General features: G+C 37.8%; 1 protein-coding gene across 1 annotated transcript; it reads left to right on the top strand.

Moving 5' to 3' along the window:
- The first annotated feature begins 7,107 nt into the window (after positions 1–7,107).
- On the top strand, positions 7,108–12,302 carry LOC122671439. Its single transcript, XM_043868643.1, has 11 exons — positions 7,108–7,193; positions 7,296–7,490; positions 7,594–7,678; positions 7,837–7,912; positions 8,036–8,212; positions 9,391–9,493; positions 9,756–9,865; positions 10,024–10,113; positions 10,267–10,347; positions 10,445–11,287; positions 12,104–12,302. Exons 1-11 carry the CDS (start codon positions 7,124–7,126, stop codon positions 12,194–12,196), a joined length of 1,923 nt encoding a protein of 640 aa, XP_043724578.1. The 5' UTR covers positions 7,108–7,123; the 3' UTR covers positions 12,197–12,302.
- The last annotated feature ends 1,112 nt before the right edge of the window (positions 12,303–13,414 follow it).

Below are 13,414 nucleotides of genomic sequence, written 5' to 3'. Positions count from 1 at the left end.
TTCCACATAGTTTCCATGCAACCAAGAATCTGTGTGGAACAAAGTTTTGTTCTAAGCAATGATATCCTCGGTTTAGTACAAAAAATAAAGGTAAATTTATGAAACACCCCCTGAAAATGGGTCGAAAAATAGATCACCCCTTGAAATTTGAAAATACTCAGATCACCCCCTGTATTTGAGCCCAAAACTTAGATTACACCCTACCGTTAGTTAAGTGATGAAGCCAGCTAGTTAAATTTTTTGAAAACCCTAAACTACCCTTTGGTTAATGTGAAGTTACTTTTTACCCTTGGATCTAAAAACCCCAATTTTTTTTAAGATTATAAAGATGAGGAGAATCAGAGGGGAATATTCCCTCTTCTTCCCCAAATCAACAGAAAGACAAATGAAACCCTTAGGGTTCTGCCTCAAGGAAACGTCGTGAATGGCGGCCAAAACACCGTGACGGCGGCCCAATAATCCCGGCGAAGGGTGGTGATAGGCCGGTGACCAATCTTATGGCTTTAGACGCCGTGAATCTCCGACGATCCTTGCATCTCATAAAGATTCTTGAACTCCAACGAAACTGGACCCAATCATCTCATACGCCGTGAACACCTAAAGGAATACAAATGCACAAACTAAAATCCCTGTTTCTCCCACCACAAAACCCGAAGACAAATCAAGAAGTTCACTTTAGGGGTTCGATTCCACTAACCGAGAACCCTAAACAGAAAGAGAGATTTCGGGGGAGGGATTTCGAAAGAGAAAAATCAGGGGGAACGATTTCAAAAGAGAAAAATCAGGGAGAGAGAGTGAGAAAAAGCAGGGGGAATGATTTCAAAAGGGAAAAATCAAGGGGAGGGATTTCAAAAGAGAAAAATCAGGGAGAGAGTGAGAAAAATCAGGGAGAGGATCATTGTTAGAGAAGAGAGAGAGATTTCAGGAGAAACAAAAAGGAAAGAATTGCAGTCTTCGATTTCTGCTTCTGAAAAAAGAAATAGATTTCTCTGCTTCATCGTCGTCGATGTTGCCGTCGCGAGCTGAAACCGTAAAAGGAAAGAGAAATGCACTAACCTGTTTCGCCAAATGTTTACGGAATCGGATCTCAATCTAAAACGAAGAAAGGAACTGAAAACCCCAAAATTTTTCAATGGAGATCGTTGTCTCTTGGTTTTTTTTTTTTTTTTCCTTCTCTCCGGCGACTCTCCGGCAAACTTACAGGTGTGAGGAAGAGGATGAAATTAGGTTGAAGATGAAGGAAAGGGTAGTATTGTAAATTTAATTCTAATGATTTAGTACAAGGGTAAAATAGTCTTTTTACATCAATAACTAACAGCAGACTAACTCCGTTAGTGTAGAGGGGGTGATCTGAGTTTCGACCCATTTTCGGGGGGTGTTTCGTAAATTTCTCAAAAATAAATGGTACCCATTTTGGAAACCCTATCACGGGCTCAGTTCATTATCTAGTATTTTACACAATTCATAGTCATGAATTAATTTATCTATTTTGACTCCTTTACTTGAGAAGTCCCTTCATACGTCACTATACATTGTCTTATATTTCTTTTGTAATCTCACACATGGCAATCATATTGAATTCATTTTTACTCAATGCATATTACAAGAAAGTAATTGCCTTGAAGTTGTGTTGGACTTTTTCTCTTTCAAAGACTGTTAATTTTTTAGAGTCATTGGGTTTTGTTTATCCTCAACTTATTTGGTGTAGACCTAAGGTCCATTAACAATTACAATCCACAAATCAAACTTGTGTGCACATGCAAAATTTATAAATCTTGTTTTTCAATATGAAAAATTATCACCATCGAATAATAGTGATCTAGAGATATTAAGTCCTTCTAAATCATTTGCATTGGAAGAAGATCTCATAGAACTTTGACTCTTTTATGAAAATAAAAGTCTTTCAAAATTGAGCTCCCACTCTGATAACAATTTTGAAACAACCTAGAGGGGGTGAATATGTTATATCTAGTAGATTGTGTCCTCTACCAAAAAAAAAAGATTGTGTCATTTTTCAAATTCATTGTATAATTAAAAATTAAAGCAATAAACAACACACAATGGACATAAGATTTATAGTGTTCGACTTCAAGAATCTACGTCCACTCCTCTCAATACGTGATTGAATTCCACTAAATGTTTCTTTTCAATACAATAGGAGGGAAACAACACATTTAAACAAAATCTTGTTAGAGAATAAGAGAATTCTTTACACTCTTTTAAGAATAAGAGAATCTGAAATCTTTTAAGGATAAGAGGATCCGTGCAAACACCTAAGTACAGTCTAGGATGATGCACACAATCTTTTTAAGAATAAGAGGATCCATGCAACCACCTAATTACAGTCTAGGATGATGCACACTTAGTTTGATCATGAGTTCACCCAACTTTTATATCAACGCTAAGAAATAATATAAATCAATAAAGAAATGATTAAGTAACGATGTTACCTATATGAGGAAAAACTTCCCTTTGCAAAATGATGTGAAGATGAATGCATGCATACAAGCAATGAGGGATCAAAAGCTTCTTTTATATGTATAGAAGGAGAAAGTGGAATCTGAATCAATAATCCTGTGATCATAGAGCCACGGGAGGAGGGAAGGTAAAGAAGGGAAGCAATGGTCCACAAAATAGAACACCCAGATATCCTTCATTAACAAAACAGGGTGAAGAAAAGAATTCATTGCAGATCAACAAAAAAAAATTCTCTTGATTTCGTCGTTTTTCTCATGGCATTTAATCAAAATTGCAAACAAGATAGTAATACATAGTTAAAGTACCTAATGATATCATGATTCATGTCATTTAATCAAAAACTAGGATTATGTTTCGTATGCATTCTTAGAATGTATTCCAAGTCGATTTCACATTCTTGGATGATAAAAATAGTTAATTTTATTCATTCGAGAATGCGAAATCGACCGATAATGCATTCCAAAAATACATACCAAATACAGGATAGATACTTCAATTTCTCTTTCTCATTCATTGAATTAGATTTTTCCCTTTTCTTTTGTACAAAAGATGCAGGTAAGATGACACAGATCGAGCAGACCCAAACTACGGGCCAGATCCAATCTCCCCCCACCATCACCTAACGTTACAATACATATCAGATTTTAAGCGCAAGAAGTTGAAGAAAGCCCCAAATCGACAAAAGCTCATTAAACACTAATAATTCACATAAAATCTAGCAAAGGCAAAACTAGGGAAAATTTTGGAAAAGAGGAGGGGGGATGGGAGAACCCAATCCTTATCAACCCCGAACCAAGTGAGCGATGCATTGGCACCCACAAACTATTATCTCAGTTCCTGTCTTTCTCTATTAAGTGATAAATAAGAAAGAGAGATCAGCAAAGCTGGAAAAAAAAGAAAAAAAAAAAAAGGGTAATTTATATATACCACCCCTGAGGTTTAACGAAAGTATAATTATACCCCCCAGTTTTCGATAATTCTACGTCTCCCCTGAGATTCACAAACGTTGACACATACACCTATTTCTTCAGTTTATGACTAACAACGTTAAAAATATGACGTGAACTAGTAAAATTGCCCTTGAAAAAAAAATAATAATTAAAAAAAAAAACCTGCAACTCATTTTTTGCCAAATCCATTGGGGAAGATGAATTGCAGGTATCCTTATAGGCAACACCATGGAACCGATCCTGATCCACTCTCCTTCCTTTCCCTTGTCCATTTGCTTCCTTTAATGTAATCTTGGATTATTATTACACTTTTTGTAGTTCCCAACGAACGTAATTCATTCAAAGACACCCCACCACTACCATTAAAAACCTGCCTTTCTAAATCCCTCATCTTTGCAGCCTAAGCCTTTCAGACTCCCTCTTAGTATCCATTCAATCTCTTATCAGTGCAAAACGGAATCAACACTAATTAATGAAGGACAATTTTTGAAACTTGAAACCCTATTAAAAAGTAAAAACCTTCTGTGTCTCGTCATTGCACCCTAACTATCACAGCCTTTCAGACTTCCTCTGCAACCTAACTACATTATTTCAGGTGCAAAATGGTAACATATATTAATGATTAATTTCTGAAAATTGAAAACCTTCTTAAAGACAACCCACCATTACCATTGAATTCTACCATCTACCCACATCAATCAAGAATCTAAATCCCTATTAAAACCTTCCCTTCTCTATCCTGTCTTTGCATCTTGTACCTACGGTAGTATCTCTGTTGTATCCATTAGTCTGCAAAATGGTAATATAGTAATCGAACCCGGGAGAGAGAAATTAACGATTCTAACGAAAAAGACCAAACAAGTAAAGAGAATGGAATGAAGAAGAACTGAAACCCTAATGAATGGAAGGGTATATAAACCGATTGAAACCAAAGTATCTCAGAGGATCAAAGAACAACATCTCGAAAAAGCTTACCCCAAAACTCCATCTCTCTGAGGATTGCGAGAAACCTAAAGCAAATGGAAGAGGGAAAGGAAGGAGAGTGAATCAGGATCGGTTTCATGGTGTTCTCTAGAAGGATACCTGCAACTCATCTTCCCCAAACGATTTGGGGAAGATGAGTTGCAGGGTTTTATTTTATTTTTTGCAAGGGCAATTTTATCAGTTCACGTCATATTTTTAATGTTATTAGTCATAAACTGACGGAATAGGTGTATGTGTTAACGTTGTGAACCTCAGGGGGTACACAGAATTATCTAAAACTGGGGGGTATAATTATACTTTCGTTAAACTTCAAGGGTGGTATGTGTAAATTACCCAAAAAAAAACGAAGAAATAATGGATACAGAATTGAAGCCGACCCAATGATGCAGAACTCCTTGGAAGCATCAACGAAAGGAATAAAGCCGATGAAGACGAGTCACAGTTGTTGGGGCAGTCGTCAGGGAGAACAAGTGGTGAGGAAGAGTGCCGGCGGGGATCCGGCTCCTCTCCAGGGAGCTCAACGCCCAGGGAGTGCCCAGGGGGCATCCAAGGGTTGGCTGTGGCACAACCCAATGACTGGATGCCCCTGGGCTTGCTGGGCTCCCTGGAGAGGAGCTCAATCCTGCCGGCGGTGGTGGTGCGACCTTACAACAACAACTAGAGTTGGAATGGACGACGACAACTTAGGCCAGCTGAAGGAGAGCCAATGATGGTTTGTCGAGGTCTTCTCGACCTTCATCTGTTGATGCCGGGCAATCAAAATGTATGGCTCTACCTTCAGTTGCACAACGTTTCTCTCTAAGGTATCGGTTGAGGAAGAAGAAGAGATGTGTTTGGTTCTCTTATTTGAAAGGGTAGAATAGGTACGTCATACACCGAGAAAGGCAGACTTGTCTTTTAAAAAATATTAACCTGCTGACATCACTACATAACAGCCATTGACTAACAGTAGGGGTCGGGGTGTGTGTAATTTGTTTTCTAAAGTAGGGGAGCCGCTGATAAGTTCAATATTTCATGTGGATGCCTTAAAATATTGGTAAACCTCAGGGGGTGGCACTGATAATTTCTCTTTTTCAATAGCAATTCATACGTATATGCTGGGAAACTTGTACTTGTTTCCCACAAACTATCACAAATGTGACTATTTGATTAGACGGGGTAAGAAACTTCCAGACAACCTCATCAAATGCATTTATACTTGTCTGGTGAGGTGGCACCCCTTATTTTCCCACCTCATTCACTTACAAAGTCTCACTACTCCTCTTCTCTGGTGACCACCTGCCCCAGTGCCTCCTCTTTCTTCTCTGTCTCCGTCAAATCAATCAGGGCTTCTTTCCTATAAGTTTTTTCTCATATGGATGCATCTTTCTCTCTCTCTCACACCCACATTTATACCAAGTGTGCTATTCTGGGGAGGGGGCACTTTTCTCGACCACAAATCCAAGAAAAAACATACCAAATTATCATGAGCCTTCTGAATAATATTTGGAATCTCTATGTGATCAAAATTTTCAACACGTAGAACAATATATGTAATCTGTTGGGGCTTAATGGAGGATGTAACGCCATTCTGCCACAGCCAAAGAGAAAAAAAAAAAGTAAGAAGAGAGGGAAAGAAAACACAGAATCACCATTTGAAAACTAAAATTTTGGAATTAGGTGATAGAATAAAAACTAAAATTCTGTAATTAGAGAAAAATCAGAGATGTTCAAGTAACAGGGGGATTCAGGCCTCGGATAGGGCCCAAGTTATGATCGAATGTTAGTCCTTAAGGTACCCTTTGAATCCCAAAAATAGTGGCAGGATCTGATTAACAGATTTGCCTGAACCTACATAGCAGCTCTATTGCTGAAACTAGGACACAAAACAGGGGAACCACAAGTCTTAAATCATAGAAAACATGGTTTATCTATCAATAACAGGAACAAGATTAGTGATATCAAACCAACTCAAAATCAGAGATTAAACATTTAGTGACAACACTCAATAGATAAGGATAACAGTACCTATTTTGCGTAGAAAAATAGAGTATAAACAGCAAGAAAAATCCCAGCTTTACCACCCTTCGATCCAAATCAGAATCCCTCTGTCTTTAATGGTTTCTCACCCCATATTCTCTCAACTATGTGGAATAGCAAATTTCTTCTTCAATTAAATTTTTTTTTTAATGTTGGATTAGATATTGTTATTGATATTTTGATATGTTAAATGATAATCTTATGAGATGTGATGGGGTTTCTTTTTTATAAAGTGATTGTCTATATGCTATTATTTTGTTTATTAAGTAATGAATGTATGTTATATAGTTTAATATATGCATGTATTTTTATTAATAGAGAGGCCATATTAAACACGTATTATATGCCTGATTTTTAAAAAGTATTATTATCAACTGATCCGTTTAATTCTCGTACATATCCGTACCCGTTTGATTGTCGTTTTCGAACTTACTAACTAAGGTAGTGTTAGGTCCTGGCAGGGCGGGTTGAGCTTGGGTTTAACTTAAGACCCCTAGTGTTGGGCTGGGGGGGGGGTTTAGGGCAAACCCGGCCCGTTGACTCCCTGATCATCACTGACTCCTCTGTCCACTTTCTATCCACAGAGGTTTTACAGGAAATCGGAAATGCTGAGCTCTCTCCGAAGTCCTCAATCTCTTCCTTTGAATCGTTTCTTTTGCGTATGTACTGAACTTCGTCCAGATGCGATAGACATGGCGAAATACAGAGAAGTTTTTACGAGGAGGATGGCCATGGCAGGACTTAGACCTCATCACCGAATTGGTGATTCAATTTTATATTCTTCTGCAAAAATTTTGTAGAGGCTACTGAGAATGGTATTTCATATGTGTTCTTGTCAATGAGTTCAGTTGTGGGATTTTGCAGCTCTTGGAGTTTCTGGCGGACCCGACAGTGTAGCTTTATGTGTTTTAACGGCGGGTTGGAAGACTGATGCCCTAGTTGAAACTGACGAGGCCACTGGTTGCATCCATGGGCTTCTGGCTATCGTTGTTGATCATGGGTTGCGAGCAGAAAGCAAAGATGAGGCAAACTGTGTCCGTGATAGGGTCTCCAAAATGGGTACCATTTATTTTTTTGCTTTGGTATATGTCAATTGGTGTTTTGAAGTTCACTTTACTGATTTACTTTGTCTGAGTTGATTGTTTGTATGCATTTTGTATAGGAATCAGATGTGAGATAGCTCAATGTGATTGGTCGGTTGGTAGGCCAAAGTTGGGTCATTTGCAGGAGGCTGCTCGTGACATGAGGTGATTCTTTCCGAATTAATAATGCCTGCTATAACTTCTTAGTAATTTCTGAATTTTAGCACTTTGCTTCTTTTCTGTCTTTGAATTCATGATTGTAGCTCAATATAAACATTTATGTTTTGAGGTATTTCTTAACAGGGTTTGTTTTGAAATATCAGGTATCAAATTTTGCAGAATGTCTGCCTCCAGAACCAGATAGGAGTGTTGCTTATTGCCCATCATGCAGATGACCAGGTTTGAATCAGCTTTGTTTCAAACTTAGCTTCAAAAAAACAGTCTTCCTGCTATTGGTTATGGTGAAATAGATTATATTTTACTTAAATTCTGAACTTTTAGTGACTACTCATGACACTGCAGGCTGAATTGTTCATTCTCAGACTATCTCGCAACAGTGGTGTCCTTGGGCTTGCTGGAATGGCATTTACCTCTCAATTGTACTCTTCGTATACCTATTGTCCCAGTGTGAATTCAACTAATCGTGGGATTTTATTAGTTCGACCGCTACTAGAGTTTTCAAAAGAGGATATGTACAAGGTTGGTATATCGCATATCAAATATATGCCCAGGAGCAGCTTGTTATTTCTTGCAGGCTCTTTTCAATATTATGTGTTTTACTTTGTCCAAGTGCTAGGCATCACCATGAGGCTAACATAAAATGTACTAACACAATCAGAAAGTCCATCTGTGTTCTATGTTGATTCATTTGTAGAATAGCACTTACATACCACTTATGCAGACAGTTGAAAATGTGTTATGATGAGAAGTTATATATGTAATGTGATTATGGATTTCAAGTTCATGGTATCTGATTGGTGATGATCATGGTACTCTATACGTATAGTACAAATTACATTCTTGGAATCTTTCAAGTGTCAAGTAGATACACCTAATTGCAATGAGGTTAATATGGAAGATTTTTCTATGATACCTTCTGTTATCGAGAGAAAAGAAATTAGCAAGTAGTGGAATGGAAATATTTGCAATAATCATGGTGGGGGAATGTGAGAAGTAACTAGAGTATGCTTTGACTCAAATTTATGGGTTTGAGATGACAAACAAAATGGGGGGGGGGGGTGAACAACTTGATTTTATGAGATATTGGATCAAATGATTTGCTTCATAAGTAGCCATCCTTTAACAGGAAATGTTAAAATATGATGCTAAGTGAACCACTGAACAATGCCTTCCAATTGACTGATGTTCTCCCCATCTTTGAGTTCCTTGTGATCATATGCTTTCTTGAAGTGCACTTTTAAATGATCATTTGGTGGCTGATGATGGCCAAGGGTAACAATCACCTCTGTTAGCAAGTTGGTCCTATTACAGGGATAATAAGGGTATGAATGTGTACCCCAATCTTTAGAGTCCAGCTCACGTTCACGTACATGAGCGTACAAGAACGGCTCCCAGCTGTTCAGATGGAATCCACTTTGTGGGACCCACATGGATGGATTCCATATGAACAGCTGGGAGCCTCTCGTACTCTCACCTACGTGAACGTGAGCCCAACTTAATCTTTATTGGCATTCTTTGTGAGACCGTATTATCATCAATATAATAATTTAACTATTGGAAACCTCAAGCTTTTGAAGCCCATACTATCTGAAAGTTGTTTCAAGTCCTCCCACCCCCCAACATTCTTTGAGAGTTGTCTGTGGTGTTACCTTTTGAATTTGGCCTAGAGTTACTCTGACGATTTTTGTTTGGTGCAGATATGTCAAGGGTGGAATCAGGAATGGGTGGAAGATCCAACAAACCAAAGTCAATTATTTGCTCGTAACAGGATTCGTATGTTGCTGAAAAATTTTTCCTCAGGTGAGTTGTAATCCATGTGGCAATATGAATTGTATACTATGTAATGTTCTGTTTATCTTTTTTACTTTTCTATGAGGTGATTCAGATTTTTTCCCCAGTGTGAATGAGTGTGGATGTTGATTGTTCGGGGAGGGGTTGGGATTAGGGTGAGGAATGTGGTGAGACCCCTAAAACTTTCCCCATGGTTTAACATGGTTGATTTTCCTTTGGTGTTAGATATGCATGATCATCAGTTTCCAAATTTTAAATTCTTCATTTTCAGGTGTATTTAGATCTGAAATACAAGCTGTTATTTCTGCCTGTCGAAGAACACGTTCTTTTGTTGACCAACTCTGCTATAATTTGATAAATCAGGCTGTGACCATCATGGTTGTAAGTAGCTTTCTATTTGTAAATGTTATATTTATGCTTAATTTTGTGAATTCTTGATCATCATCTGCAGCATCTCTTTTGTTTCAGCATTTTGAATTTTAATATTTGTAATGACCTGAAGTAATTTGTTCCCATGTTTGCATTAACATTGGTTGCAGCATGGATATGCTGTTGTTGATTTAGAGAAGCTTGCACCATCAAATGTTAAGAACATATGCCTAACAAAGTTTGTTGCATTGGTTTTGCAGGTATTGCTTATTTTTTATTGTATAACCTACTATTTGCTTTAGTTGTTTTATACACTGAAGCATTTTTTCTGAAAATCTTGCCTATTAGTATTATTTTTTTGGTTAATGCTATAGCATGGTTTCACTGCTGACATTTTATTCTGCATCCATTAGTTCATCTCTCAAAGGCACAGGCCTATTCGGGGGAGAACTTCACAGCTGCTGTTAGACTACATCCGTACCTTCCCATGCAAGGTCAATTCAGCTTCACCATGCTAGTATCCATTTACATTCCTAATGGCATTATGGATTTGTTCTATTTGTTCATGGTCTAGTTTTGACAACCTTGTAGAGTTCCCTTACTGCAGCTGGTTGCTACCTTTGTGCTGCCCCAGGATCTAAAGGCACAAAGATCCTAGTATGCTGTTCACCTAATTCTCCTCGGCCAGCAAAGATAGAATCATCTTGGATATATTCTTGTGAAGAACAGAAGCACTGCGTACCAAGTGAAATAGATCAAATTATTGTTGATGGAAGATCGTATTTAGAAAAGTCCATCTCAGAGGTGTTGTTTCTGGATGCAACTTCTCCAGAATATCTTCTAAATGAAGCCAAGAGACTCAAGATTCTTAGCGATCTCTCACATAGAAGCATACTCTCATTGCAACAGGAGGAAATCAAGCATTTCAGGTCCAAAACTGAAGTTACGTCTGAACCTGAGATAATGCATGAACAGGAAAGTGTATCTCCAAGTGAACTACTAGAATCTGGGAATTTTTGTCACTTTATGAACAGATTCTTGGTCACATGGAAACTGTGGGGAACAAGTACAAAGGATCTATCTTGTATGGAGAACACTTGTTCCCAGTGGGACTCAGAATGCCAAAGTAAGGATTACTGTTGCGGGTCTTGTGTAGTGGGTCATGGCACAGTAGCTAGGGTCCGCTATATGATTGATGCTGATTGGTTATATCTATATAACCTATCAAAATGTCAAAAAACAGAAGAATGTCAACAACAGGAAATTCCCGCAGGCAGTAAGAAGGATCAAGTAACAGAAAGGACAAAGTTTTGTTCAGAGTATATGAGGATATCAGCTCAAATAGCTGTCAAGTCATTGAAGTCTATCCCAGTATCTGCAAGAAGAAGCCTCCCAGTCCTGGTCAATCCTCAGGGCCTATTACTGAGCATTCCGGTATGTTAAACTCTTATTTGTCCTTCTCTATATCTCGAGTTATCTATTGCATTACCTTCCAAGAAGGTGCCGGCATTCTAAACACTTCCAAAATCAAAGACTACCCTGAACCCAAACTGCAGCATAGTTGGAACATGTTTGCAGAATATATCAAGACACTCTTTTTGTTGGTACATCTCAGCATGTTTCCTTCTGTATTTCTAAAGAATTTGATTTTTCCGGCTGATGAAAGTTACTACTAGATTCTAGAATCTATTAACCCAGAGGATGTTTTGCTATTTTATCCTCCCTTGGCCCTTATCCTAATACTGCAACCACTCCTGTAATTTTCTGTTAACCTGTCTTTTCTTGGAACAATGAGCTATCAGAGCTAGAGTTTCTGATTTCTCTTTGGGTCAATTTCACATGATACTAAAATGCTCAATTTTTTGCCTAATTTCCTGAGGTTAAAGACAATGACTTGTTCAGATGATCCGCTCATCTTAATCATGCAGCATATAGCACCTTGGAAAACAATCGTTTTGTACTATGAGACCTGATGTACAAATTGCTTAACTAATTATATGTTTTTCCTTTCTTACCAAAAAAATTTTCACATAATACTACAGTCAATCCTTGTTATTTCATTGGCCTTTCTATCATGATTTTCAGTACGTTTCCTCCGCCCATCAATCTGGCAGGTATGCGAAGGTTCTGTCAATAAACAAGGCCTAAAGAGGCTACTTGAATTTCAATGTTAATTGTGTTTCTTTAAGTTTCGTGTATATGTACACCTTTTTCTTGGTATTGTGCTGACAAATTCATTTTTCCTTTCAGAGCATTTGTTTCAAGCATTGCCCTAATTTGAGAGCTTCTGCTGTGTTCAAACCAAGAGTACCCCTCGGAGGAGGCCATAGTTCATTTATCTAATATCTCAAGAGTCAGAAAGTAATGCCCAGCAAGTTCAGCAGCCATGGAAATGACTGGGGTTAGCTGTGGTTGTATTCATTTAGCCTTCTGTAGATAAATGATAAAATCACAGATTTCTGAGTTTACTAACCATTTACTAGGGAGAGTTTAAGGGAAACATCAGAGTTATACTAGTGATGTGAATTGCCAACCATAATCGTATTCGTAAGCGAATCAAACCGTCTAAACCAAGACCGATAAACCATTAATTAATTGGTTTGATTTTGATTTTAAAAAGTGAAACTGTTTATTAAATGGTTCATTTTGGTTTTAAGAAGTGAAACCTTTTAAACTCTGTTTTTTTAACCAATTAAAACTGATTAGAACAGGTCTGCTACTGAACCGATTAGACATCACTAGACCGATAAAAAAAACCCGGTTAATCCAGGCATTGTATATTCAAGTAAATCATTTTAAATTGTTTTTATTTCTTAAGTCATAATTTAAGCCTAGATGTGGTTCAAGCCCAGCAGCATCAGGTTTCTTTATTGGACTTCAAAAATAGGGTCGTTCTCAATTGGGCCCAAAAATGTTAACTCGTATAGAATCAATTGCTTAAGTTAGCCATGCTAATTCTCATCGAGATAAAAAAATTAAAAAAAAAAAGGTCAAAAAGAAATTTGATCTGAACCCAAAGCAAAACCATCTTACTTTCACCTGCCTTAATGACCCTTACGGACAAACTATTGTTCCTAATAAGAAAGGATTCTTCATAATAAAACGAAGGGATAGGGTTCTTGTGGTCAAGCAGGGTACGCTACCTTTTCACATTTTGCTTTTAAAAGAAAATCATTATATCTCTTTCTTTCAAAAAAATTGATATAAAAATGAAGGGGTGTTGTTCTTTGTGCCGCAGCGTAGGCTGCGCCCAGGCACATGGGGGTGGGCGCACTGACCACCCTATCCCCTGAGTGGAAGGCCCATGTGCCTGGGTGCAGCGGCCCAGAGAATACGCCTTAGGTTACTTGCTGCTTTTGCTTGGCCTTTCACCAGTTTTTAATTTCTTTGTTGATTGCCAGTGGTAGGCATTGTTTCGTACCTCTTGTCATTTCTTCTACTAAATTTTCCATTTTAAAAATAATAATTAATGGGTCCTTCTAGGTGTCACTATGCCTAATCAAGTATAATACTTCGCTATTTGCTACTTGGAAGTACATGAGTCAAGGCCATGTGATAAAA

The sequence above is a fragment of the Telopea speciosissima genome, chromosome 8 (assembly GCF_018873765.1).
Source record: "Telopea speciosissima isolate NSW1024214 ecotype Mountain lineage chromosome 8, Tspe_v1, whole genome shotgun sequence".
NCBI classification, from domain to species: Eukaryota; Viridiplantae; Streptophyta; class Magnoliopsida; order Proteales; family Proteaceae; genus Telopea; species Telopea speciosissima.
The sequence above is the reverse complement of the archived record's forward strand: the minus strand, read 5'-3'. Positions and strand labels throughout refer to the sequence as shown.

Bases quoted from the DNA above. Each gene is read 5' to 3' on its own strand.
- LOC122671439 (XM_043868643.1), top strand. From the start codon at position 7,124: ATGGCGAAATACAGAGAAGTTTTTACGAGGAGGATGGCCATGGCAGGA. The intron at 7,491-7,593 runs GTACCATTTATT...CATTTTGTATAG, and splicing joins TGATAGGGTCTCCAAAATGG to GAATCAGATGTGAGATAGCT. The intron at 10,114-10,266 runs GTATTGCTTATT...TGCATCCATTAG, and splicing joins TTGTTGCATTGGTTTTGCAG to TTCATCTCTCAAAGGCACAG.